This window comes from Acomys minous (genome assembly GCF_964271855.1).
Source record: "Acomys minous genome assembly, chromosome: 4".
NCBI classification, from domain to species: domain Eukaryota; kingdom Metazoa; phylum Chordata; class Mammalia; order Rodentia; family Muridae; genus Acomys; species Acomys minous.
The window spans coordinates 26,554,994-26,582,887 of NC_140486.1; the positions used below are offsets into that span (position 1 = coordinate 26,554,994).

General features: G+C 50.4%; 1 protein-coding gene across 4 annotated transcripts in view; it reads left to right on the plus strand.

Annotated features, from left to right (window-relative positions):
- PPARGC1B (PPARG coactivator 1 beta) overlaps window positions 1-27,894 on the plus strand; it is a 112,379-nt gene that overhangs the window by 68,241 nt on the left and 16,244 nt on the right. For 2 of the 4 annotated variants that reach the window (XM_084779394.1, XM_084779396.1), the window contains exons 2-8: window positions 11,206-11,379; window positions 18,480-18,692; window positions 22,144-22,260; window positions 22,950-24,048; window positions 24,828-24,864; window positions 25,400-25,461; window positions 26,312-27,104. In XM_084779394.1, the coding sequence (XP_084635520.1) occupies window positions 11,206-11,379; window positions 18,480-18,692; window positions 22,144-22,260; window positions 22,950-24,048; window positions 24,828-24,864; window positions 25,400-25,461; window positions 26,312-27,104 (2,495 nt within the window). The remainder of the gene's footprint in view (window positions 1-11,205; window positions 11,380-18,479; window positions 18,693-22,143; window positions 22,261-22,949; window positions 24,049-24,827; window positions 24,865-25,399; window positions 25,462-26,311; window positions 27,105-27,894) is intronic. The other 2 variants (XM_084779395.1, XM_084779397.1) reach the window with 1 other exon arrangement.

The window sequence follows — 27,894 nt, forward strand, 5'->3', positions numbered from 1 at the left end:
CCAGTCCCTGAAGCCCACATACACGTGGAGGAGGAGGGCTGGAGAGATGGCTTTATGGTTAAGAGCGCCACCTGATCTTCCAGAGGTCCTGAGTTCAATTCTCAGCAACCACATGGTGGTTTACAACCATCTATAATGTGATCTGATGCCCTCTTCTGCAGATAAAACACCCATATACAATAAATAAATAAGTAAGTAAATCTTTTTTTAAAAAGTGGAGGAGGAGAACCGGCTCCACCAAGTTGTTCTTTAACCTCCACACATGTGCTGTGACACAAGTGCCCACAGGATGCACACATGCAACTATAAATAAAAACATATGCATTTCCTATTGGATAAGCAACAAATGTATTCCGTGTGAAAAACATTAGCTTGGGTTATACATTTCAGGAGTGTTAATGTTCACATACTTGTGAACAGAAGTTTTTTACTATTCCTCATAGAACTTGTATATTTCAGGTAAATTTAATAAAATAAAATGTAATTTATATTTAGCACGAAAAATATATTAAACCTCAAAGATCATTTTGATAATTCCCCGAAATAAACTTGGTAAAATGACTAAATTTCACATAGTTACCTGTATGTCTTTTGTCTTGGCAATTGGAAGTTTTATAACTACATAATCACAGGCCATGTATCCTAGATGCAACTTAGAGTGAATGTTGACTAAACTGTGTAAGCACATTTGTTCTCTCTGAATTTTTCCAATTCCTGTAATGTTTTCTTACAACAATGAGTTAATAAAATGGGTATATAAATGTCTCATTGATTAAATAAATGTATAAGTTTTTACTATTTGATAAACTGGCATCAAATAACTAAATGACATTCCATCAGTCTGTATTTTTATCTTTATGTCAGCTGATAAACTATTATATTCTTGGATATTTGTATTTATAATAAACTATGATGAAAACATAAAAAAAAAACAAAAACAAAAAACCCCACATGCATACATGGCTACAGATAGGTAGGTGTAGCTCAGTGGTAGAGCATGTTCTAGAAGTCTGGGTTGAATTGAGAGGTGGTGGGGTGAGGCATGGGGGGAGACTGAAAGACAGACAGACAGAGCAAAGGAACATGAACTTCTGTAGGCCAGGTGTGGCACTGCACGTGTAATTCAAGCCTTCAAGAGCTGGAGGCACGAGAGACCAAGACTTTGCATCCATCCAGTCTGGGTACATATTGAGAAAGTATCTAAAAAAAACCAAGCCCCAAACTGAATGGCGTTCGCTACTCTTATTAGTCCCTTTGCTTCTTAGAGAAGAATTTAGTAGCATTTCCTATGGAAAGTGTTTTATATATCTCCCAAAGCCTTCTCTACCCAAAATACTTCACCAAACAGCCTAGGACAATTGTATAGCCAGTGAAGGCTTAGAGGTCCCATTGCATAGAGACTGAAATGGAGGTCCCAAGGCTCGGCTAATAGCATGGCCTAGAGCGTAATTCCATTTTAGCCTCCTGCACATATAGTAATTTCTCCGTTGCATCCTGCCAAGGCGGGGCCAGGTAAGGCCAAGAATGTACTTGGCTCCTGTGCCAGCAATTCAGTAATCAAAATAAATTGTATTTCAAGTCGTTGTTTAAAACACACACACACACACACACACACACACACACACACACACACACAAACTCCCATAAGGATCTGTATAAAGATACCAATTTTAGAAATAAAGGCAGGAACCTGGAGTTCCAGGATGACTATGCCAGAGCCTGAGGCAGAGGGATGACTCAGTTGTCTCCACTGGACCTTCTTTTAGAGTTCTGGTATTTTGTTGTCATGCGTGGTTCTTTTCTCTCCTTTTCTCCCTTTTCCTCCCCAAGCTGGTGACATTGGCTGCCTGGGTTTTCCATGCCTAAGTGGCCCTCTTCTCAGCTATGGCTTTGCCTTCTGGTTCCTGTACCTTACTGTGGCAGATTCTCCCTTTCCTCCCCCCCCCCCCCCCCCAAATCTCCAGGCCTCCCAAGGCCTTTCAGCCACTCCTGAGTATTAAAGAGCAGCTCTGAGTGGCATTTGATCCTAGCCGTTTATTTTTGGTCCTGCCCTTCAGCAACTGATAACCCTAGCAGCGCTGGGCAGAGGTGGATGTGCTGAAATGGTGAGTGTTGGTGTCAGCCAGCTTGTATGGCCACATATCTATCTTCATTTTGACCTCACAAAGGTGAGGGGGGGGGCAGCTAGAACCAGGAAAGAAAAGGAGCACAGGACAATTTTGTCCCCGCAGAGTTTGACAGACATAAAATGATTATGTGGTAACCGAGATTGTAAGAGCTATCTAGCTTTGTTTGGGGGTTGTCTGGAAGAAATGAGCACGTACCCTTTGGCTTTTGTTCGCTGCCCTTCAATAGTTCACAAAGCTCTTATGTTGTTTCTTGTGCACATCTTCAGTGAACACCTACTGCATGCCAGACATTGTTGTGTGCGCTGGGGGCATGGCAGGGGCAAAGCAGTTCCCTGCTGCCAGGGAAACCCCCTAGTTAAGGAATGATACTTTGGAAATAGGAGAAAGTTCAGGAAGTCAGGGAGGGGGTGGCAGCGGTTGCACAACAGTGTGGATGTAGCTAATAACACTAAATTGTAATCTTGAAAGTAGTGAACATGATTCCAGCAAATGAAGTGCTCACCGAGAGAATCTCAGCAGGGTACTGGCGAAGCCAGAGTCAGGGTGGTCTGGTCAAGTGGGTTGGAGATAATGAAGGGTAAGCAGCCACTGGCAGGTGAGGGATGCCAGTTCCGAGGGCCCCAGGCGGGAACCCATAGGCTCCCTGCTGCATGTGGGCCTCTGAAGATGCCCAGAGGTGCATTGGTTGCCTGTGAATAGCAAGGCTCGACCAGAGCTAGCTGCCTGTGCCTCTGGATATGCGTGCACGCATCACTTGGCAGTTGAGCAAGCATCTTTCCTGCCACTCTTGTGGGAATTCAAGAGGCCCTTGAGTTCAAGTGCATACAATCAACTGCAAGGACAGGCAAACACAAAGTGCATAGTAGCCCAAGTCACAGCATACGCTAACCTCTTATTGTTTAAAAACAAACACTGCCTTCCTGGGCCTGGGCATCGGTGTGCCTGCTGAGAGGTACTAATGACATGCTGCCCTGGGGAGAGGGGAGAGTACTCCCCCAGACCCTGGTGCCAGACAAAGGGAGTCTGGACTCCAAAGGCCTACGCCTGGCCCCGCAAGAGCTCCCAACCCCCAGGTAATCCCACCCTGCTCAGCAACCTGAGCTCATAAGATCTCAGAGGGATAAGGGACAGCTTGGAGGCCACAGGGGGGGCTGGGGTAGGGGAAGGTGATGACTAAGCAAGATAGCACCTGCTTTTTGGACCTCTGCTCTCTTTCCCTCCCTTTTTCATAACAGGCAGGAATCTGGTCCAGAATATGGGTATGGGGGCCACAGCTGTTGAGGGAGTGACCTGTCATTTTGAAAAGGGCTTGAGCAGGGGATACAGGGAGAGGACCTAGGTGTATGATCCGGCTAGGAGCTGGCTGTGCAGATCTTGGGTCACTCTCCGCTGTTCCTTTTTCTGTTAGCCTCGATTTCATCACGCACAGTATGAGATTTTGTTGGCGAAAGTGTGGCCAGGGACCATGCCAGCGCCCCGCCCCTTATGGTGTCCCTCAACTGCTATGAGGCTGTTTCCAGTGCAGTGGGAGTGGAATAGCAGTGGGGGAGGGGGTAGGGGGATGGGAAATCCTAGGGAAAAAAGTCACAGAATGCTGTACACACAAAGCCATGCATTCTGTGCCTTCATCGTGCCTGTTTGGCTAGAGGGCTATGATACCGAACTAAGAGTCCCAGTCATTGCTGCACACTCCCCACCCCAGGGCTAGAGCCCCAGTGTCCCACCGCGATGGCCACACCGGTCAGTCTCAGTGACTTGCCAGGCAGTCAGTGCAGAGTCCTTCCTTGCCACTGTCTACTCATCTTCTGACCAGGATCTCCACATCACTGTGTCTCATCTTTGATGCTGATCTCATCCATATAAAACCCGACAGCAGGTTTTCTTAGTAACTCAAGCTGCTCGGGTCCTGCGGCAGCCCACAGCTTAGTTTTCATGGAGCCCTCATCTCTTCTACTAACATGTGTGAGCTAAGAACGATTTTAAATGCCGGACGTGGTGGCGCACGCCTTTAATCCCAGCACTCTGGGAAGCAGAGACAGGCGCATCTCTGTGAGTTCGAGGCCAGCCTGGTCTACAAAGTGAGTCTAGAACAGCCAAGACTACACAGAGAAACCCTGTCCCCCCCCCCCAAAAAAAAACAAACCAATTTTTAACTTTGTGAGGCTAGTAACAAATGAGTTGGGAGGAAGTAGTGCCTAGCAGAGCACAGGCTTGGTGAGCAGCGATGGTGTGCAGGAGATGGTGTGCAGGATAGGAGCACATCAGCTAACCTGGTTGGCTGGCCAGTTGGAGACTGGGCATCAGTGTACCAAAGGCATGGTAAGATTAAGTTTGCCCACAACTGACAGACACTAGCCTGGCAAGACAGTCTGGGTGGGACTGGGCTGGGACATGGAGGATGCTTTTCAGGGTGGTTCTGATGTCCTGTCCCTGGAGCAGAGCTGTTGTCCCAAGTACACTGCTACCCTGGCTCCTCTGCCCCTGACAGGGCTAGGCAGGCTCATGGCCAATCCTGAGTACCCAACACTGTCTTGTTTTCAGAGTTGGAGGATCCATTCTTACCAGACCTTCTGTTAGGGTCCCTGACCACTTGCTTGGTTAGAGCTTGGGGCCTGGCTGTAAAGGGCTGAGCATCAAGTTGTGTTGAGCTGGCCCAAGGCCAGACATTGCCATGGTTGCTTGGCCCGGTGTTTAGAGGATGGCCCTTCCAGGGATCTCTGACTTCAGGTAGTTCTGGATTTCTCAGGCTGGTCTTAGAGTCCCCTCATTTTATCTATTTATTCTTCTTTGCGTGTGTGTGTGTGTGTGTGTGTGTGTGTGTGTGTGTGTGTGTGTGTGTGTGTGTGATTTCTGATACTGCTGTAAGTATTTGGGAGAGGGAGGGAAAGCTTGTCTATACTTCTTACTATTCTGCTAGACTCCTCTTTAAGAGTTTTGTATTAATTTGGAAGACAACAAGAAGATTGGATTTTTTTTTTAATGTAAGAGAGATGAATTAGCTGTCACTTTGTCATTGATAGGTGGTGCAAACTCCAACTTGCATGTGGTTTAGGAGGAGGATTTATTCACTCACACACCCGTAGAGCACAGGGAGTGGCTGCCTTCAGACCCAGCTGGATCCAGTGTGTAAATCATTTTGTTAGAATCTGCCTCTCCTGCTTGGCTCTGCGTTGCCCTAGCTTGCTGCAGTCCAGGCTGCTGTTCCCAGGCACTGGCAAAGATGGATGCCAGCCTGTCTAGCATAGCTGAGCCTTCTTAACCAAATGCTTAACAAAACCTGTAACCCAATCCTGCCCACTTGGCCAGACACGGGTCCTTTGATCACCTGGCTTTAGGGGAGGGCCCCCAGTGAGAGGCAGAACCAAACAAGGGATGTCAGAGAAGAAGGAAGCAAAACATCTGTGAATGGAAATGGCTTTTGGGCGGGCGGGGGGGGGGGGGGGGGCAGGACCTTGTGTGTTTCCTTCCCTCCTTTCCCAGAAAGGCATGGAGGCTCAGGGTCCAGGCCTAGCCTGGGTTGATTGTAATGGATTAGGAGTGGCTGCTGCAGGTTCCTGTTCTAAAGACACTAATCTCACTCAGAGGAGCTCTGCCAAATAGCACAGCTCCTAACATTACCACCTTTCACCTTGAGGATTGGGATTAGCATTAGGGATCACAAACGTGCAGCCTGCAGTGATCTGAGGAACTCACAGAGTGCCTGGTACATGCTGGGGCACTCAGCCTACCTTCCTTATTTTGGTAAGAGGCCTGGGAGGTGTTTGCCTGTAAAAATAAAGGAAAGTCACTGTCTTGACTTCAGACTCGGCGCCAGCGGCAAGGCCAGGGCCTGCCTGCTGCTCCTTTGCTTGTATGCTCCCCTCTATACTGTCCTCTTCTTTGTACTTGTGTTTCCGCTTTGGACATTTATTCACTAATTCACTCGCTGTTGTGTGCATTTCCTTAAGTGCAGTAGTTCAGCCTAAATAATGCCCCACAGCTTACATGGCTCCGAGACACTAGATAAATTCAAGCATTGTATGGACGATTTAGGTAAGATAGGTCCTGTGGTCTTTCCAGTCTCAAGTCCTGAGAATCCACCAAAAGACACAAGGTGTTTTACTGCACGAGTCCAGAACTCAAGCTACCCCTGCAGCTACCTGCCATCCCACCTCCTCCCTTCCACTCAGGAATTCTGAGAATTTGCTCTGGGTGGAATAAGCTAGGAGATTTGCTGATTGCAAGCAGGAAAACTGGACTGGACTTCCCCCTGCCCCCCGCCCTGCCTCACTCCCCCCCCCCAAGATGCATTCTTTCTGAAACAGGGGGATCGATTTCCAACAAGATACACAAGCTTCCAATGAAGCCACTTATGTGAATCTGGAGAGAAGCTGTGCAAATCCTCTGCCAGGGTCATTTATCTCCCTGGCTCCAGGAAGCCACAACCCCTTTCAGATGCGGGCTATGGTATTGCTGGAGGAAAGGGCATAGAGCATTGGCAACCTGAGAGCCGGGTGGGGGCGAGCAGATGTGAGAGGCTGTGCGTATAGGATGCCGGGGACATGGTGCGGTGTTGCTGTCCCCAGACCCGTCCTTGCTCACCCACGTGACTTGGGCCATTCCCAACCCCCATCAAGCCACACTTCTCCTCTGTAAGTGGAAATGGATAGTCTGCAGTGTTCCTCTCACACTCACCGATGGTAATGGATCGTAGGACAGGCTTTGAGGGGAAAGACTTGGGCTTGCCTCAGCTTCACCTGCCTGGGACCTTGGGTGCTCATTGGAGATATTTTCAGGAAAGATCAGGTTCAATGAGGCCAATTTAGGTAGTCTTTGATCTAGCCTGGCTGTTGTCCTTATCAAAGGGGAAAATGTGTGCAGAAAGGGAGATTACCACCTCCAAGGCAAACAGAAAGGACTGAGACAGGGCTATTCCTTCCCTTTAATACCTTGAAGGAGCCCAGATGACGGCCTGGTGTCAGGCCGCCAGCCTCCCAGCATGCATATCCTGATTTTTTGTTGTTGATGCCATGCGTAGATAGCATGTTGTTACTGTAGCAGTAGAAATAAACACACACACAAGTGGACACACACACACACACACACACACACACACACACGGCTCTCCTCCTACTAGTCTGCTGGCCAGTAAGTACTGTGGGGACAGTGGCATTGACCCTCTGATGAGAAAGTATATGAGACGCACTTAGTATGGCTTTTGGCATCTAGTAAGCACTCAATAGCAGTGGCTATTAATCTTGTACTGTGACCTCTTGGCTTCATCAGGAGAGCTTGCAGAAGGCAGGCAGCCGGGACAGGGCCAGAAAGCCCCAATTGAGACCTTTCCCAGGGAACTGGGTCATCTTAGGTACCCCTTCAAAAGCCTGCAAATGTTCAGGAGGCCAAGAATGTCCCATTAGTGGAACGCCTAATGGTTCTGAGCTGCAGCCTGGTCTTGGGCCTAATTGACAAGGCTACAAAGCTGAGGTTCTTTATTTTTATACACTGGCTATACTCTGAGTATGTTGAGCTGCTGCTATGGGGATCAATATGTACAGCCTTTATGGGCATTTTGTGAGGGAGGGACACTCTCTGAATGATCCTGAGCAGACCCATTATCCTCATTGAGCCTCAGTTTCCACATCTGCAAAATGAAGGAGGTAGAGCAGCCAGCTCAGAAGCTTTTCGGCTGTGTGAAGACCCCAGAGTTGTGTTGAAGTCTTTATGCACTCACGTGTCTCTGGGAAGAACTTCCACTATGCTTTTCTCTCTCTCTCTCTCTCTCTCTCTCTCTCTCTCTCTCTCTCTCTCTCTCTCTCTCTCTCTCTCTTCCCCCCCCCCCCGCCCCTTTGGCAGTACTGGGGATTGAACCTAGAGCTTTGTATATGCTGAAGGCAGGCACTTTACCACTGTGCCACACCCTCCAGCCCTTTTATCTGGTTCTGGAAGGAGCCTCTACCTCCCAGATCACCCACTACCTGGACTACCTTTCCAGGCCGCTGACCCTCAGATGAACTGGGATTCTAAAGCTGTTTCTAAATGTTAATTGGGTGCTATGGAGGTAGCTTCTCTGACTTACTGGGGTAAGCGAGACCAAGGATATAGCAGGAGGCTGGCCACTGAAGGCTTTGCTGGTCAGCAGGCCCCTGCTGTCTAATGCCCTTCTATCTCAGCTGCAGGCCCCCTCCCTATTCTACAGGGCCTTGGAGATGTCCAAGTGATGGCTCTAAAGCTTGCCACCTCCCATCTCCTGCATGCCTCCATCAGCCTAGCACTGTCGCTATGACCCTGCCCCCATCACACTCAGATACTGTTGCTATGGCGACCCTACCCCCATCACTGCTCAGAGTGAAACCCAAATCTCTTAAAATCCCCACCTGATCTGGCTTCCACCCACCTCTCCACTGTCACCCCCCAGCTCCTGTCAAGGAGCTGCAGCTTGCTGACCTCAGCCCTCCCGTGGCTCCACGTTAACATGTGTTAACATGTTGTAGGTGCATCATCACTGAGGTTTTTGCACTGACCATGCCCCTCCTAAAAAGCCTTTCCTGCCTGCTCCATCATCCAGCTTCTGTCTGTCCCCACCTCACCCCCTCTATCTAAAACAATCATCTCCCGTGCTCGGAATGACCCGGCAAATCCAGACCTGATATTTACCCCAGAGAAAATAGAGTCATGTATCCACAGAAAGACTCAGACACAACTATTCCAAACTTACAACAGCCCCAACCTAGAAGCAAAGCAACTGAGCATCCTCCAAAGCCAAAGCTGTCTGCATTGCCACAGACTGACTGGATGTCCAGAGGACAGAAGCTCCTGGAGGCAGCTGGGAGAAACCAGCTCTCCCTTTAGTGGCAGCAGCTACTGAGCATTTGTGATCCAGAACTGGTGAGGCTGGGTTGCTCAGGGATTCAGAGTTCAGGCAGCATGTCCCCTCTCACCTTCAGGCTCCGAGCTAGGCCCAGAAGCATCTAGCTGGCCTTGTCACAACTCCTGCAGTGGTCCTTCTTATTCTTGACGTTTGTGTTTGAGGTCCCAAGTAGGTGCTGGAATGCTGTAGGGTTTCTCTATGCTTAGACACAGAGCATGAAGCGAAGCCTTATCCATCTCTGCTCAGCCCTCACTCTGTACTGCGGCCGTAACAGTAAAAGCTTGAGGTGTGATAGCAAAACCAGCATGATTTTTTTCCCTTTTCTTCACAAATTCTTGGATTGCATCTTAGCTCTTAACCACCTCGCCTACTCTTCTTGTTCCTGACTAGAGAGCTTGCCTTTTCCCCTACGAGAAGAGTTTCATGACTCCATATTAACATGTCATGATGGCGCTGTTGCCACCCTTGAGCTGTGATATAAAAGTTAACTGACGACAGCACTGCCATGCCACAGCAGCCTGTCTGGTAACAAGGAAGGCTCTGGAGAGCCTAATGGGTGGGTAGTATATACCCTATGGATATACTGGACAAATGAAGGACTCCGAGACTGCGCCTGACTCCTTAAGATTTCATCACGCTATCCAGAATGACGTGTAATTTAAAACTTATGATTTGCTTACTTCTGGAATTGTCTGTGCAAATAAGAGGAGGTGACTCTAATCATGTCTTTTGCGTGACTTGACTACCACCAGCCCTGGTGGTTGCATATTCTGTAGTCCATGGCTCTGAGTAACTCAGAGCTCAATGTTTAGGGCTCCTGGATATGTGTGTATTGGAGACGATGGAGAGCAGGGACAGTGGGGACACGTCCCGGGGCATGTTTGCTGGCACAGTGCTGCTTGGCCTGAGACTCAGCTGGGCATGGCAGTGTTCGGAGAATGCCGGTTCCCATGCTGCCCCTATAGGCAGTGTTCTTGCAAAATGCCAATTAAGATATTTGACCCAAATTTGGGTAAAAGCCCTTTTCCCCGTTTCAAGTTGAGCTAATTATATACATTTATTCATAATTTATGAGGCCTAGTAAGTGGGAACAATTATGGAGAAGGGCCTGAAAAAAAAAACTATTTCTCTTAAGACTGTAACATCGCCTCAATTGCTCTTGGGCCTATAAGGCAGGGACTGTACCCATTTCACCAGTGAGACAGTTGGGTTCCAGAGGGTCACATGAATGGCCTTCCCTATAAGGCTCTTGGCTGATGAGTAGAAATTTAGACTCTAGATATCCAGGCCTCGGGCGCCTTCCTCAGATCTGTGATGTCCCACCGCAGTGCCGTAGAAACTGCCTCGACAAGTTTCTGAATCTTCAGAGTAGCAGATGAGAAAGCTGGCAGCGTCTGATTCAAGCAGAGGGACTGGGGACTACATTAATAATAAATCCCCAGGAGATGAGGATGGAGCTGGCCCTGCCCCCCCCCCCATCGGGATGGTGCTGCCACCAGAGTCCCCTCAAACTTCCTCCCACCCTCTCTCCCCTCACTGCAGGTGGGTGAGGAGCTCTGTAGACCTCTTCTTGTGAGCTTACATGGCTATTATCCTACATGGAGAAGCTTGCAGCACGGTTGCAATTTCCTCCCACACACATGTGGATTGTGGATTGCCTGCTGCGCCAGGCTATTCTGTATCAGGATTTCTCTGGCCCACTTTCAAGGCAATCCTGGTTTCTGTCCCTTGTTTGTTTGTTTTTTAATAGGACTATGGTATTCTGTTAGAGAGGTATGTCATGGTTTCATTTCCAACTTATCCTCTATTGAGTGGTCCCCCACACTTTAGCCATTGTAAATAACACACACACACACACACACACACACACACCCCCGCCACCTCATAACATGCCTGTGGACTTGGGTGTCTCACAAAAGCTTGGGAATCACTCAGTGTCAGCCGTTATTATCTCCTTGTTCTGTTGTGTGATTAATATACAGGGCATTAGCTTTGCAGCCTCACTGGCATCACTTTTCAGGTGAGGGCCACATAAAATGCTAACTACTTAACAAGCTCTAATAAAGTTTTCAGCGAAGCAGTCTTGGTAAGAAGAAAGACATGCCATGTGGGCAGGGCCTTGATCTTGGTGGAGGGTCCAGATCGATAGCTTTACGGGTGAGCAGGTTCCTGGCTGGATATGGCCACACTGAGCTCTCATCACCTCTTTCCTTCCTGTCTCCTCAGGGTGGGGAATCCGGGGAGGAACAGCTGTGTGCTGATTTCCCAGAGCTTGACCTCTCCCAGCTGGACGCCAGTGACTTTGACTCAGCCGCGTGCTTTGGGGAGCTGCAGTGGTGCCCGGAGAGCGCAGAGACAGAGCCCAGCCAGTACAACCCTGATGACGCCGAGCTCTTCCAGGTGGGCCATGGCTCTTTATCAGTCCTACCCTGTGTCCTCTGCGCTATTCTCCACCTTCTGTGCTTGCTCAAGCCAACATGTGCCCACCTAGGTGGGGGTCTTGGGTTCTTGTTTTTCTCTCTGGAGCAGCACCTGGCTTAGGCTAGCTCTAGCTCCCCTGCCTGGCCTGTTTTGCCACCCCTAGAAAGTGGAGTCTGAAGTGAGCTGCCCCTCTGTGCCTTGCAAGCAGAACTAAGCCCCTCTGGGGGCTCAGAGGGTTCTGAATCCTCTGTATCCACATTATCTTGTTGAATCCTCACCTCCTTTCCTGTTGACCAGGTGACATTACCTCCTGGTTTATATAAGGGGAAACCGAGGTTTGGAGAAGTTGGGCAAGTCACTTCCTCAGTAGCTGAACTAGACTCAGACTCTAAGCCGTGGGCATCATGATTCATGCTTACGAATCCCAGCACCAGGGTTGCTGAGACAGGAGGACAGCCATGAGTTTGAAGCCAGTCTGGGCTTCCTCCCATGAGTGAACTCTTATCTCAAAAGACAAAAACCAGGAGCTGTGGAGATGGGTCAATAGTTAAGCGCACTTGCTGCCCTTCCAGAGGACTTAGGTTTGGTTCCCAGTACCCACATTGGACAGCTCACAACCACTTGTAACATTAGCTCCAAGGGATGCGACATCCTCTTCTGGCTTCTGCAGATACTACACACGCATGCACAGACACATATATAAAATCAAGCTTAGCAACAACATCAGCGATACAAATCCAGCCTGCTTCCTGAGCCAGGACTTTGGGATGAGGGATCCAGGATGGAGCTCATGGTCCAAAGCACCTCTGAAGTACTGTTTCTGCCTCTGTGAGCTGCCTCTCTCAGTTCCCTCAGTGATTCTTACTACAAGGGAGGCCCAGAGACTCAACAGAACCAGTGCCCAGAGCCATTCTGCAAAGTTCTCTCAGCCCCAACGGCTCAGGCGCCCAGCCTCAGGCACATGATGGCTGACCTTCCTTTTAAGATGACCTCTCCAATAGAATAATAATAGCACAAGACATCTTGGGGTGTTTTTCAGAATAAAACAAGTTAGTTCTACAGACATCTGCTTGTGCGTATTGGGTGGCAGGGTATACTGCGTGGATGGACACAGATGAAATAAGACTTTCCATGTTGAAACTGAGTGATGGAGACTTCAGATTTACTGCTCGAGAAATCATCTTCCCCCGCAGGGGCAGGTGCCTACATTGAGTGTGGCAGTCAGGCAGCAGCGCATGCAGGGCTTGCATGCAATTGTGCCATCTCAGAGTCCTGCAGATGGAGCTTGTCTGTCCTTCCAGAGCAGAGGTCATCAGCAGACTCGAAGTCCAGAGGGAGATGTCCCTAGATTGGCAAACCCGTAAGCCAGCAGCAGGGACTGCCAGGGCACGGGACAGAAAATGGCTGCAGACTGGTGTCGGGAAAAGCCTCTTGTATTTAGCTGGAGATAGGGGGTAGAGGGTGGAGGGTGGGGTGGAAGGGCAGAAACAGTGGTCCTAGAGCAGCTGCTGGGAGTTTGCGGGGCTAGGAAGAAAGATTAGGGAAGGAAGTATAGGTGTCTGACGGGTAGGCAGGAAATCACCTTGGAGTCTTGGGCATCATAGTAGACAGTATGGCCTTTCCTTGAGACTATTCTAACCTATAAGTTGCACAATTGTTAATCACTCATCTTATAGATGGAGGAAAATAATGGCCAGAGAGCTGAAGGGACTGGCTCAAGGTCACACAGCTAGGAAGGGTCAAGGCAAAGGTTCTAACTTAAGAGCCCACAACCTGTACTACCGTGTGGAATTCAAATCCTGTGAGAGCTGGGCCCAGGCCCTGTCTGGCTCCGTCCAGGATCTCTCTTTCTGTCTCTCTATCTTTCTGTATCTGTCTCTGTCTGTGTATCTGTCTCTCTGTGTCTCTCTCTATCTCTCTCTGTGTCTCTCTCTATATCTCTCTGTGTCTCTGTCTGTGTCTTTCTCTCTCTCTCTCTCTCTCTCTCTCTCTCTCTCTCTCTCTCTCTCTCTCTCTCTCTCTCTCTGTTCTCTCTGTATGTGGAGGCCAGAGGACAACCTTTTTGTGATTCCTCAGGTACTATACACTTTGCTTTTTGTTTGAGTTTTTTTTAAAGAAAGGGTCTCACTGTGTATCCATGGCAGAGATCCATCTGCCTCGGCCTCCTGGGTACTGCCATTAAAGACATGCACTACTACATCCATCACATCTTGCTTTTTGAGACAGAGTCTGTCACTGGCCTAGACTTTACCTGTCTCTACTTCCCTAACCCTGGAATAACAAGCACATGCTGCCGTTCTTGGTTTTGTTTTGTAAACACGGGCTCTGAGCCTTAAACTCTGTCCTCTTGCTCACAAAGCAAGTGCTTTACCAACTGTCTCACCAGCCCGCTCCACTCAAAACAAAACAAAACACTTAAGCACGGCACCAAAACAATGTTGTCTCTCTCCCTTAGGGGACGGTCTTTCAGAACTGCTTTCAGATTGCCAGAGTGCTAATATACAAGTGGGGCCAGAGTGCTGCTGGAGATATCCCCTGTGCAAGAGACTGCCCAGGCCCCACCACCTACCCTTTTAGCCAGAGCCACAGCAGGCTTATGGAGAAGTTCACACCATGGGTGAGATAGGTTCAGAACTGAATGAGCCTGCTGAAGCCCCCCAGCCCAGAGAGCAGGCAGCCCTCACAGTGGCCTGAGCGCCTCTTACATCACCACCCTCCCCCTTCATACCCTCTTCCTCCAGACCAGCCCATAAAGTGCATAAATGCACCTGCCGTCCAGGTGATGGTGTGACTAGAGTCTGTTGTCATCATTGTCTGTGTGTCGTCCCTTCATCCCTTCTCGAACTGTGGGACTATGTCCTTGTTATGCATGTTATACCCTAGAGCTTCATGCTGTCTGTCTCTGGCATTGTGTCCAGCCCTAATAAACAGTCCTCGCATAAACAAAGCCTCTCCTCCTGAGGCATTTGGTCACTTCTGCTCATGGACACTCATCTTCCGTATACACTGTCCCTGAACATGATGGTTTATGCATTTCTGAGGCCTTTGCATATGGTGAGGTAGGTATTAATGAAGGAACTGTCAAGGGCCATGTGTGACCTCTTCCAAAACCTTGAGCTGAGGCCCAGCGGCCACTGGTTCTGATCCTCTTTCTGCCGTTAATTTAGTCTCCCCCTGCCAATGTGCGCCATGGAACATGATCTTGTGTCTGAGTCCCTTTCTGACAATCTAATGGCACTGTCGCTATAGGAACAAAGTAAGAGAAAGGGAAGTAAGCCATAGTTACAAAAGTTGACAAAACTTGGGGACATGGGCCTTGCTTTCTATTATCTGTATGTCCCAAAGTCTTCAGGCCAGGGTATGACAGGCACTTAGCGGATGTTCTAGAGTAAGCAGATGTTTGGCTGTTTTGTGCTATGTGGCCCTGGCAAGCTTCCTTTTACAGGGCTTTCAGTTTCCGCATGTGAGGAATGATGAAAGAACATGGGATATATCACTGTTTCTCGGTGTGTTAAGGAAGAGGCTGGGAATTCATGGACTCTCTTCCAAGGGCCTGCTGGGCCATGGGTGACTTTCTGAGTGTCTCCAGATTCATGAAGGCCTTTAGGACAGGCAGGGATCTCTGTGTGTTCTTCGGGCTCCTGGTGACTCTCTGTAGCATTCCTTCGTCCAGTCCCCAAATGGAGTATTTCATTAAGGTTTCTCCAAGGCTCCGTTTCCTCCAGCTTAAGATGAGCTGGGGAAGACTGGGGGCGGGGCAAGTCTATTAATATCCCTTTCTCAGCTGATTAACTCTCCATTAATTTTCACTCCATTTCTAAGCTGAGCAGGGGGAGCAAGCTAGTAAGCCCGGGCAGGATGAGGTCGCAAGCCCCAATGATATCTAAAGGTACCTACAGGGCAGCCAGGAGCTGTGGAAAGAGCCACAGCAATGTGTGGGCAAGGTGGCCCTTCTCCTAGCCCCACCCAGCCATCGCAGAGCTAGGCAGCTCAGGGAGAGGGGGCGATGAACAGGTCTTTTGTTAGTCCCCGTGGCTTACGTCCAGCCTATCATGGTCTCTGCCACTCTGCGCTCATCCCCACCCCATGCCTGTGCTCTGAGAGGTGGGGTTCTCTCATCCTTCGCCCTGCCCTGGCTTGCTATGTGGCTTTGACAGGTCTTTGTTCTGAGGCTTCGGCCCACCTGTGGTGGGTAGGCTTCCCAAGGAACAGCAGCTGTGACTGCTTGAGGTTGTTGCCTAGAGCCCTGTGTCACCAGGACTCCGGCATGGCGTCACCGGTGCCGCAGGTGAGCTGGAACACACATGCCGTCTGTCTAACACCCTTGGCCGCTGGATGGCCCTGAAAGCCCTTACGGTGTCATTATATGTGATAATTTATGGTACCCTGGGAACTCTCATTCCATCCAGCACTGATGATATCATTCTGAGTGACTTCTCTGGAACCCAGGAAACTGAAGTTGGCCAGTCTCCTTGTTGCTTCTCATCTGTTTCCTTCGTTCAGCAACTTTGCTGCTTCCACACCCCAGGCTTGGAGCTAGAAGAGGCCCTGTTGTGATATCTCCACCTTGTGTAGGTTCAGTGGGCCGGGGCCATCCTGCTAGTGGGAGAGCTCTGTGTAGTCATCACCCAGATATCACTGGGCCTCAAGTTCTTAATTCCCCATCAAGCTAGCAAGTTGTTCTAGAAATAGAGCACAGGCAGCTTTGCCTGAGCACTGGGGGAGTCTTGCATGTGGGGGAAGTCACGTGAGCCCTCATCGCCTCTTATATCCAGAGTCTACAAAGCCCTGGCCCAGACCCACTAACAACTTCTGACTTCTTTTTCCTTTTTCTTTCTTTCTTTTTTTATTCTTAGCTCTGTTCTAAAAATTACAAACACGTTTATTCTCCTCTCCCCGAGTCCCCGTTTGAGTTACTCAGCTGCCGCTCTGACTGTAAGGTTACAGCCTGGAACAGATTTAGTGCAGCCAAAAGGCCATCACGAGATGTGTATTTCAGACGAACTTCCTGAAGAAGGGATAAACAGCTGGATCCGGGATGGGAAAGTGTGCTACAGAAGGGACCGTGTGACAGAGTGAGCTTGTGCCAGCATGAGCCCAGGGAACCAGCATTACTGACTGTGGGGGGGGGGGTGAAGGGGGGGCGTTAGAGTGGGGGTGTGGTCTAGAAGCTGTATGGTCTGTGCTCCCAGCCTCAAGCTTGCATCCTGGGGCTTTGGCGCCTCAGGGGTTACAGACAGCAGGGAAGCAGAACCCTGGTTTATTTGTGCACAGGCACATGGTGCAAGCTCTGGGTCTGCCTGATACTTGCTGGGTGACCAGTTGTCTCTGCAAAATGGAGATTAGACTCATACTCCCCTGCCCCCCATAGGGGTGTAGTGTTAACTCCCAGGTGCTGTTGACAGCTTTCCAGTCTCTCTCATGCCCAGGTCCTTCACCTTGGGTGTCCCCTTGGCCTGAGCCTTGTTTTCTTAGCCCTTTGCTTGGCTATTGCAGTTTAGGTATCAGCAGCTCAGAGAAGCTTCGAGACCACTGCAGGCAGCCTGCAATCTTTTTGTTGTTGTTGTTGTTGTTGTTGTTGTTGTTGTTGTTGTTGTTTCCCTGTCCCAGACTCCTGGCTTCCTCAAGTCTCTCAAGCTCAGAAATGCACTGGCTTATTCTCTTGTTTAGCTGTATTCTTTACCAAGGGCCAAGCTCTAGAAGGGCAGGGGACATAGTAGTCTCAGGGTTCTAGGTGGCCAGTGTCCAACACAAAGCCATTGCAGTACAGCGTGTGATGAGAAGAAAGGGAGTGAGGTGAGGACTGGCTTCTGTCGTTGTCACTGACAAGGTGGTAGTAGTGATGGCGCACGCCTTTAATCCCAGCACTCAGGAGGCAGAGGCAGGCGGATCACTGTGAGTTCGAGACCAGCCTGGTCTACAAACGGAGTTCAGGACAGGCAAGGCTACACAGAGAAACCCTGTCTCAGAAAAAACCAAAAACCAAAAACCAAAAACCAAAACAAGAATAGTATAGCAGCTGGACATGGTGGCACATGCCTTTAATCTCCGAATTCAGGGAGGCAGAGGCAGGTGGATCACTATGAGTTGAGACTAGCCTGGACTACAAAGCAAGTCCAGGACAGCCAGGACTGTTACACAGAGAAACCCTGTCTCAAAAAACAAAACAAAACCGAAACAAAGAATAGTATAGCAAGTCATAAATAAGTGTTTGCCTTGTGTCAGGCACTGTTTTTCTTTTTCTTTCTTTCTTTTTCTTTCTTTTTTGTTTGTCAAGACAGGGTTTCTCTGTGTCCTGGACTTGCTTTGTAGACCAGGCTGGCCTCAAACTCACAGCGACCCACCTGCCTCTCCGCCCTGAGTGCTGGAATTAAAGGTATGCGCTACCATACCTGGCTCGGGCACTGTTTTCCAAGCAATCACCTGCTCATGCTCAACAGGAGCCCTTTGGAGTAAGTCCTATCTGTTACCCCATCTAGCAGCCAAGGACTAACTTGCCCAAGCACCCACAGTTGGTAAGTGTGGTCTCTGTGAGTCAACAGCCCCAGAGCCCAGGCTCCTAACCTACAGGACCCACTACCTCCCTCTGAGTGGGCTAGGAGAACAAGCCCCGGGGCTCCACAGAAAGCCCAGGCTCTCTCCACTGCCACAGCTGAGCCCTCAGGTATCCAGTCTCCATCCAGCCTAAGCCTCAATGTTTCAAGGGGATAGAACCCTGCTGCCAATGATGGGGCGGGGTGGGGGGGCGGAGCTTGAGTCTCTGGTAGGGGAGGTGCCTTCTGCCCAGGTCACAGCTCAAGGAGCAGCAGAGGCAGAGGGACTCCAGGCAAGGCCTTTCTCATAGCCTCCTTATCAACTTCTGTGGTTCTTGGAGGGGACAACCTGTTTACTGACCACATGTTATCCCAGGGATATGGAACAGATTTGTTGGGTTTAGGGACTGGGGTGGGGGATGTGTGGCAAGAAAGTAGTGATGTTTCATCAGGGTAGGCAGGATAGGCTTCCTTCTTGCAGACCCTTCTTGGGTCTCCTGCCGTGACGAACCTTCTCCGCTCCCTCTCTTTGTCTCTAACATCCAGATTGACAGTGAGAATGAAGCTCTCTTGGCTGCTCTCACCAAGACCCTGGATGACATCCCCGAAGACGATGTGGGCCTCGATGCCTTCCCAGGGTTGGATGAAGGAGACACACCATCCTGCACCCCAGCTTCACCCTCCCCGTTATCTGCGCCTCCCAGCCCCGCCCTGGAGAGATGTCTGTCTCCAGTATCTGAAGTGGATGAGCTTTCTTTGGTAAGGATTGTGGCCTGGGGCTGGCGTCAGATTGTAGAATGGTGAGGGCTGAACTGTCGCTTCCAGCTCAGGCAGGGTCCCCGAAGCATCAGGACACAGTTTCTGGAGAGAGCCTGGGGTGCTAGGCCTCTGAGCTAGGCTTCACTGCCCTTCCTGCCTGGATAGTGGCGTTGGAATCCATTCCATTTCTATTTTAAACCTTAAAATCACACACACACACACACACATTTTCACGAAGTGAACACACATAAGACTAAAAACCCGTGCAGGAAACAGGACCGTGGACAGTTAAAAGCAAAACCTTCCCAGCCCTCTCACAATTGCCTTTTTTCTTCCCCAAAGGTAACTATGGTTACTGATCTGCTACATGATTTTTCTCTTCACCCTTTTTTAAAAAAATTTTGAAACTACAAAAACAAAGGAGCCTGCACTTTAGGCTGTTCTGCACCTCGCTTCCTCACTGAGCTGCGTGTGTGTCTTAGAAAGCCTCCAGATGAGTGTGTGGAGCGCTGGCTCCTCCTTGTTGGCTGTGTAGTACTCCCAGGTAAGGATGTGCCATCGTTTAACCCTTCCCCTGCTGATGGACATCCGGTGTCAACTGCTCCATTGTCACACAGCACTATAGTCACTAGTTGCCCCATGTAAGTAGGTGACTTCTAGAACTTTAATTTCTGGGTTTGTAGATGCATGGTTTTTAATTTCAAATAGATGTTTCTAGATTATGGTTCAAAGAAACTTGACCAGTTTTCACACTGATGGAGTGTGAGCTGCATGCTTTCTGTATGAGTGTGTATAGAGTGTGTCTCGGAATGTGGGGAGAAGATATAGACTCTGGCTGGCCTTGCAAGGGTCTGGATCTCCCAAGTTATTGAAGATACCAAAGCCCAAAGTTGACATGGGGTCAACTTTGGATGGCTGCTGGGGAGGTCTGTAGAGGGGAGGGCAGGGGCCTTCCCTTTCTTTGGAGCAGCACCGCGTTCTGCTCTGGGGGAAACTAAGGCTATCGGATAAATCTCCTGATAAGTCGGCATGCCAACCAAGTTAGGCCACATGTGTACTGACTTGTGTGCTAGAGTCCCGTGGCTTCTCTTCTGCTGCCTTTGAGGCCCCAGAGCATCGAGGAGGCATTTCCAGGTGCCTACTGTATCCCTGCACAGACTGTGCTCAGTTTCACAATGTGACTCCCTTTTGTGAGGTCCTGCATCCTTCTAGGCTAGAAGAAGCCTCTTAGATTTGAATTCCGCTTCTGTCCTTGAGAGCTTGTAGGTCCGTCCGGTCCTTAGGCACACACCTTCCCTCATCCTTTCAATGACTCGGCTTTCTGGTCCATGGGAGGAGATAATAGGGCCTGGGTCAAAGGCTGTTGGGAGGATTACAGTGGGTACCTGGGGAGCATTTAAAGCATTGCTTAGCACAGGCCCACGTAGGGCACATTGGCTGACTCAGAGCTCTGACAAGGCCATTAGTAAGTACTAAGAATTCTGAGTGCTATTTCCGCACCAGGCTGCTGCAGGAGACCTTGTTAAGAGAAAGAGCAGCCCCTGCTGGTCAAAAGTGGTCTCAGTCCTGAGCCTGAGAGTCTGCCTGCACTCCTTACTGGTTGCCTTGGTGACTGTCTCTCCCTCCACCCCCCACCACCCCAGGAACTGAGTTAGGCTATAGGAAGTAGATTCAATGTCTTCCAGTATATTGATAGTTCTGGAGGGGACCCAGAGAAGCCGTGCAGACCTCAGGCTTTGCTGCCTGAGGTTCCAGAGAATTGACCTGTGGACTTGGAAGACCTGTGAACCTCGCCAGATCTGTGCATATCCTGAAGTCAGCAGTGTATGTTGGACTCTCAGGGGTGGTTAAGAAAAGTCTCAGATCCAGTGACATTTTGGTGTCCCCGCCCCCTGCACCCCCATCCTGTGTCAGCTCAGAGAAGGAAGTGGATTGCTTAAGGTGTTACCTGGAATGGGGCTGAGGTGGACTAGAGCCAGATCTCTTCCCTCTAGCCCAGTGTTCAAAGTCAGTCACAGAGGGGTGTGTGTGTGTGTGTGTGTGTGTGTGTGTGTGTGTGTGTGTGTGTGTGTGTGTTTGTTGTTGTTGTTGTTGCTTGTAGTCTAGGTGGGGTGCCAGGATCTTCAGTTACTCAGAATTGGGGTGTGGCCTCTCTTTAACTCTTGGCCTTTGGTGCTCCCTGCTGGGATGCTGGGAAGGCATGTCCCCCAGGAAACACTCGGTACCATAGTACAATCCCAGGATAGTTCTCACTCTTGGCTGCACTGGAGCCTGAAGATGTTTTTCTTCAGCCTCCTTGCTCTCTAGATGAGCTGTGCACCTACCAGCAGGGGCCGGAAGCAGGGGAGTTTCAACAACCATTATTCTAAAAGTCATCTGAGGACTAGGGGATAGCTCAATAGGCGAACTGCTTGCTTGCCTGACACATTATGAAGCCCATAAAACCGAGCATGGTGGTGCCTGCCTAAAATCTCAGCACTTGGGAAGCAAAGGCAAAAGCTCAGGAGTTCTTGACTACATAGCTTGAGGCTAGCCTGGGCTACATGTGACCCCATGCCCCTCCCACACAAATAAGTGAAGGAAGGATTAAACTGGAAGTTAGCATTCTTTTGCTTGTATAGAAATAGCTGGGTGGTTGCAGGTAGCATACACCTTGTATATATTCTCGGGTGATTATGTATTCTTATATAATTAAAAAGCCCACCTCATCAAGGCTCACAGAATATCCTGAGAGTTGCACCTGGGAAGGGGAAAGGATCTTGAGAAGGAAGGAGACTTGCAGTTTTTGTTTGTTTTTTTGTTTTTTGTTTTTTTGTTTTTTGTTTTGTTTTGTTTTTTAGACAGGGTTTCTCTGGATAGCCTTGGCTGTTCTGGAGCTCGCTCTGTAGACCAGGCTGGCCTTAACTCACAGAGATCTGCCTTCTTCTGCCTCCCAAGTGCTGGGTTAAAGGTGTACACTGCTACCATCCAGCTACGAGATTTTCTTTGAGTATTTGAAACTCTCTCTCTCTCTCTCTCTCTCTCTCTCTCTCTCTCTCTCTCTCTCTCTCTCTCTCTCACACACACACACACACACACACACACACACACACACACACACACATCTGTGAGTACTATGTAGTTAATTAAATAAAAATTTAAATGTCATGGACAAGGAGAGGTCAGCTGGAATCCCATACTGAGCATCATTTTGGAGTCTATGTGTGCATCTAGCTCTGTCTATTACAGGTGCGTGCAGAGTGAACGGACACTGTTTTAACATTAGGATGAGTAGGCATCTCCCAGATCTCTTCCCTTTGAGCCACTGACTGTGCTAACAGTGAGGTACTGGTATTTGGGAATTTGGTAGACAGCAATCTGTTTTCCGGCCTGGACCCAGTCAGCTGACTTGTGGTGCCCTGTGTCTCTGAGTGTGCTTGGCCCTAGTCTTTTCCCCTCTGCCTCTTCCCAGCTGCAGAAGCTCCTCCTGGCCACATCCTCCCCAACAGCAAGCTCTGATGCTCTGAAGGAGGGGGCCGCCTGCTCCCAGGCCAGCCTCAGGTCCAGAAGTCAGCGGCTTTGTGTCAAGGTATTTCTGCATATGCCCAGAAGTGACCTGGGCCCCCAGGTGGCTGTCAGCTGTGGCTAGGAGTGGCAGATTTAGTCTACATGAGTCCCTCCCTCTGTCCTCACACAGCCCTGGCCAAGCTAGACGCTGGGGCACTGCTCCTTGAAACCAGTATAGTTGAATTTCTAGAAAAAGCCTTTCCTACACTTGAGTGTTTCAGGCTGTGAGACCTGGACACATGTTAGGGCAGGGACAGGAAAGTGTGGCCTCCTTCAGGGCTCAGGATCTAGTGGGGAACAGATAGGAACAGGATTTTTACTGATTGTGGAGGCCACAGTCCATATCACACTAGAGTTTCAGGATTTCTTTTCTGAGGAGTTGCTGGCCACTTTAGAACCTGACATATAAAAGATGATGCCCATACCTGTCTTGGGCCTAGTTTTTGGAGGGTCAGCGAAGCTTCGGTGGGTATCTAGAAGGGTCAGCAGAGTCTTCAAGGCTGAGAGCCCTACACAAGTTTAGTTATCTCTTCCTTCCTCACCATCTCAGTTTGCCAGGTGCCATCCCCCACTGGAGGCTAGGGATGAAGTGAAGGAACAGGCTGTTCCTACAATCCTGGAGAAAGATGCTGGGCCTGCTGGCTACTAGAAATAGGCAGAGGAAGAAGTCTGATGCCCTCCCTGCTCACTCTGGCACATTTCCTTCTCCAGGTGGATGGCACCCAGGACAAGAAGACCCCCACACTGCGGTCTCAGAGCCGGCCTTGTACAGAACTGCATAAGCACCTCACCTCGGTGCTACCCTGCCCCAGAGTGAAAGCCTGCTTCCCAACCCCTGACCCAAGTCCTCAGCTCCTCTCCAAGGAGGATGAGGAACTGGGGGAGGATTGCCCAAGCCCCTGGCCAGCTCCAGCCTCTCCCCAAGACTCCCTAGCACGGGACAGAACCAGCCCCAGCAGTACCCAGGCTCCCCAGGAGGATGTGAGGGCCATGGTACAACTTATTCACTACATGCATACCTACTGCCTGCCCCAGAGGAAGCTGCCCCAACGGGCCCCAGAGCTGGTCCCCCAGCCCTGCAGCAGCCCCTCCAGGCAGGTCTCACCCCAACCCCGGCATCCCCCCAAACCCCTCTGGACTGATTTCTCCATCCTAAGGGAACTTCTTGCTCAAGATGTCCTCTGTGATGTCAGCAAGCCCTACCGCCTGGCCACACCTGTCTATGCTTCCCTCACACCCCAGACCAGGCCCAGGCCCCCAAAAGACAGTCAGGCCTCCCCTGCCCACTCTGCCATGGCAGAAGAGGTAAGGATCACAGCTTCCCCTAAGAGCACTGGGCCTAGGCCTAGCCTGCGCCCTCTGAGGTTGGAGGTGAAGCGCGATGTCAGCCAGCCTACCAGGCAAAAGCAGGAAGAAGAGGAGGAGGAGGAAGAGGAGGAAGAAGAGGAAGAAGAGGAAAAAGAGGAGGATGAAGAGGAATGGGGCAGGAAGAGACCAGGCCGTGGCCTGCCATGGACCAAACTAGGGAGGAAGCTGGACAGCTCTGTGTGCCCAGTGCGGCGTTCCAGGAGACTGAATCCAGAGCTGAGCCCTTGGCTGACATTCACTGATGAGCCCCTAGGTGCTCTGCCCTCGATGTGCCTGGCTACAGAGACCCACGGCCTGGAGAAGGAACTGGGCAGCCCCACAGACAGTAGTCAAGACCAGCAGCTTCCCCAGGGATCCCAAATCCCAGCCCTGGAAAGCCCCTGTGAGAGTGGGTGTGGGGACACAGATGAGGACCCAAGCTGCCCACGGCCTCCTTCCAGAGGTAGTCTGTGGCCCACAAGAGAGGGTGGGGTGGGCATAGCATCTCCACTGGGAGCTGGGAGCACTGTATTCAAGTCCTCAGTCTTAGGTATCGAGTGAGGTTCTGTCTATCTGTCCACTGCCCTTTCTGTGCAGTGGGATATTAGGCAGATCTTCAGGAAAGCACCTGCTCATCTTCAGTTTTCATTGTGCATGTGAAAGCACTGCTTAATGAACAAAGAACAAGAGGCTTGCCTCCATGGGACGTATATTGGTTAGGGGAAAAGGGCAATAAAATAAATAAATAAATAAATAAAGCTAGGCATGGTGATAAACACAGCACTTAGGAGGCAGGGACAGGAGGACAGAGTTTGAGGCCAACCTGGGCTACATGTGGAGACTTATTCAAATAAAAGAACCAACAAAGACTGAGGCCCGAGGCTCAGAGCTGTTCAGTCAAGGACTCCTCACCAGAACCTTCTAGATTCACAGGTTGGGCTTGGAGCCTTGGACTCAGAATGCCAGGCCAGTGTGCTGCTCTGTTTGGCCAGCAGGAGTTGCCTTGCCCATCTGTTATTTCTGCAAAGTAAGGAGATGTACGGGCTGAGGCCCAGCAATGCAAGGTGTATTTGAATTGGGCCTGACCCTTCCCTTAGGTGGCCAAGGCCATATGTCACCTTAAAGGGCAACTGTGCTTGGTGCCCCTGGAAATGTGAGGGCTCCTCAAAGGGGAGAGTATTTATGATGGTGTGTATGGGGACCCTTATTTTCTTTGTCTTTCTTTCTTTTTTGTCTTTTCAGACTCCCCCAGGTGCCTCACGCTGGCCTTGTCACAAAGGTAGATTTTTAGGAATCATCTGTATATCATTCCATGAGATTTTTGTTTTAAGTCTGTGCTTTTGGGTGGGAGGTCATCAGTCCCTGAGCCTGGCTCCTTCCTTGGGACCTGCCCTCATTAGCATTCGAGCCCTGAGGATCCAGACTCCCTTTAAAGGGAGTGTGTTTTAAAAGGTAGCCCCTGGGAGCTGACAGGAAAGTTGGGGAGTCAAGCCATTTTGTAAGCTGTCACCTCCAGGACTCTGAAGAATGTTCTTTGGGAGGCGGGGGTTGGAGGCCTACAATGCTGTACGACCAGGAGCAAGTTCTTTCCCTCCCTGGGCCTCGCTTGCTCATCTATAAAGCAAGGCATCTACATTACCTTCCAAAAACTGCAACTTGAGTTTCTTTAACAGCCAGGATGCCCCCCCCCCCCGCCCCAGCACGTTTCCTGTAGGCCCCTTTCCGTGGTAAACCCTTTGCTCCCCTCAAAAGTCTGGGCCCATAGCTTCCTACTGACCAGCCTCTCCTCTTTCTGTCCTCCCTGCCTCTGCCAGTGACCCTCTTGGCAAGAAGAGCTTTGAGGAGTCCTTGACGGTGGAGCTTTGTGGCACAGCAGGTGAGCTAGGGGTTCAGCTGGTGGGGTGGCTGTGGGGAGCTGGCAAGGCCCTAGGCAGGAGTGCTTCCGACCACTGCCTCAGGAACTGCCCTAGCATTGAGATGCGTGAGGAACACGCAAGAAGGGTCAAGGCTTGGGGCCAGCCCTTCTGCGGCTGGTACCAGCAGCTGAGGTGATAGACCGAGGTCAGAAAGCAAAGAGGCAGCTCTGGAGGAAACCGCTGCCTGGTGGTGCTGACCTGTCAGGAGCAGGGTTAGCCATGGGCTCTGAGGGGCTGGAGGACCAACAGGTATTAGAAAGGTGTTCAGGGTACATCTGAACTGCTGGCCCCCTGCTTTGCTAAAAGGAAGAAGCAGGAGTGCGGGAAGACAAAAGGACAAAAACATAGAGGTGCCTGGTGCCCATCCCGTAGGTTTTGGAAGGCGTGGCGAGAAAGGAGTGGGCACTTTAGGAAGTTCCTCTAGGAAGACCAGAAGATAGTCAGATTGAGTAGCATAGGGGACACCGAGTGGCACTTGCCACTCTATGCTGGGACACCCCCGAGGCAGGGCTCTTTAAATGATTAGCAATAGCTCAGCAACAGATCTCTGACCTGGACACATTAGGTGCCATTACCAAGCCCCACAGGGATGGTCATTGCCTCTCATCTCATGCCAGCTCCTAAGAACAGGAGGATTCTTGGCTACATACAGGCTTAGGCAGCAGTATGGTGACCACTTACTGATACCTGCCATCCGCCCATAGGAATGCTGTGGCATGTAGCCACTTCTTTGTCCTCTCAAATGGAACTCTTAATGTCCTCTGAGGAGACCTGCCTTTCCCTCACCTGTTTCTCCTCTTCCCTGGGTAGGACTCACTCCACCCACCACACCTCCATATAAACCCGTGGAGGAGGACCCCTTCAAGCCGGACACCAAGCACAGCCCAGGTCAAGACACAGCTCCCAGCCTCCCCTCCCCTGAGGCTCTTCAGCTCGCAGCCACCCAAGGGGCCTCCCACAAGCTTCCCAAGAGGCACCCAGAGCGAAGCGAGCTCCTGTCCCACCTGCAGCATGCCACAGCCCAGCCGGTCTCCCAGGCTGGCCAGAAGCGCCCCTTCTCCTGTTCCTTTGGAGACCATGACTACTGCCAGGTGCTCAGGCCAGAGGCTGCCCTGCAGAGGAAGGTGCTGCGGTCCTGGGAGCCAATTGGGGTTCACCTCGAGGACTGGCCCCAGCAGGGTGCCACTCTGCCATCTGAAACAAAGGCTCCTAGGAAGGAGGTGGACCAGAGCTGTGACCACACCCCCAAGGACAGCATGCAGCTGAGAGACCATGAGATCCGAGCCAGCCTCACAAAGCACTTTGGGCTGCTGGAGACCGCTCTGGAGGATGAAGACCTGGCTTCATGTAAAAGCCCAGAGTATGACACTGTGTTTGAGGACAGCAGTAGCAGCAGTGGTGAGAGTAGCTTCCTGCTGGAGGAGGAAGAAGAGGAGGAAGAGGACGAAGGAGAGGACTCAGGGGTCAGCCCTCCCTGCTCTGACCACTGCCCCTACCAGAGCCCACCCAGTAAGGCCAGTCGGCAGCTCTGTTCCCGCAGCCGCTCCAGTTCTGGCTCCTCGTCTTGCAGCTCCTGGTCACCAGCCACCAGGAAGAACTTCAGGTATGATTGCTTGGTGGCCTTGGGGAGAGGGATGTCTGAGCACCCACTAGGTGCCAGAAGGGAGGAGCCCTAAGAACTTGCTTTGAAACTGGGATTGCAGGACTGGAGAGATAGCTCAGAGGTTAAGAGCACTGGCTGCTCTTCCAAAGGTCCTGAGTTCAATTCCCAGCAACCACATGGTGGCTCACAACCATCTACAATGAGGTCTGGTGGCCAAGCACACATGCAGGCTGGGTGTTATATACATAATAAATAAAATAAATCTTTAAAAAAGAAAAGAAAAGAAAAAAGGAACTGGGCTCTGTATGCGGCCCCAGCTCTGGTTAGAAGCCATGAGATGAGCTCCCCAAGAACTGGGCTATCTGAAACAAGTAAAAGTCTGGCAGGGATTCTTGGAAAGAAAGAAACCCCACCTTCAGGCCACCTGCAACTTTATAGACTAATGAGCTTGACCCTTGCTTTCTGCTTTGTATTTGTCAGTGGATAGACTTGCTATGCAAGGAAGCAGACCTGTATAGTTGAAAAGCAACATGATGTTACCGTGTAAAAGGAAGATTGGTGATGTAATTTCTATGTTCTGGAAAGCAACACTGAGGTTTACTCCTAGGCTTGGCCCAGCAGTGAGGAAATGGTACATCATGAGCTAGTTTGAGCATCCCATTTTCGAGCACTGGACCTGGAAAGGGATTTCTATTGCTGTAATAAAACACCACGACAGAAAGCAACTTGCAGATGAAAGGGTTTATTTCCTCTTACAACATCCAGGTCATACTCCATCACTAAGGGAAGT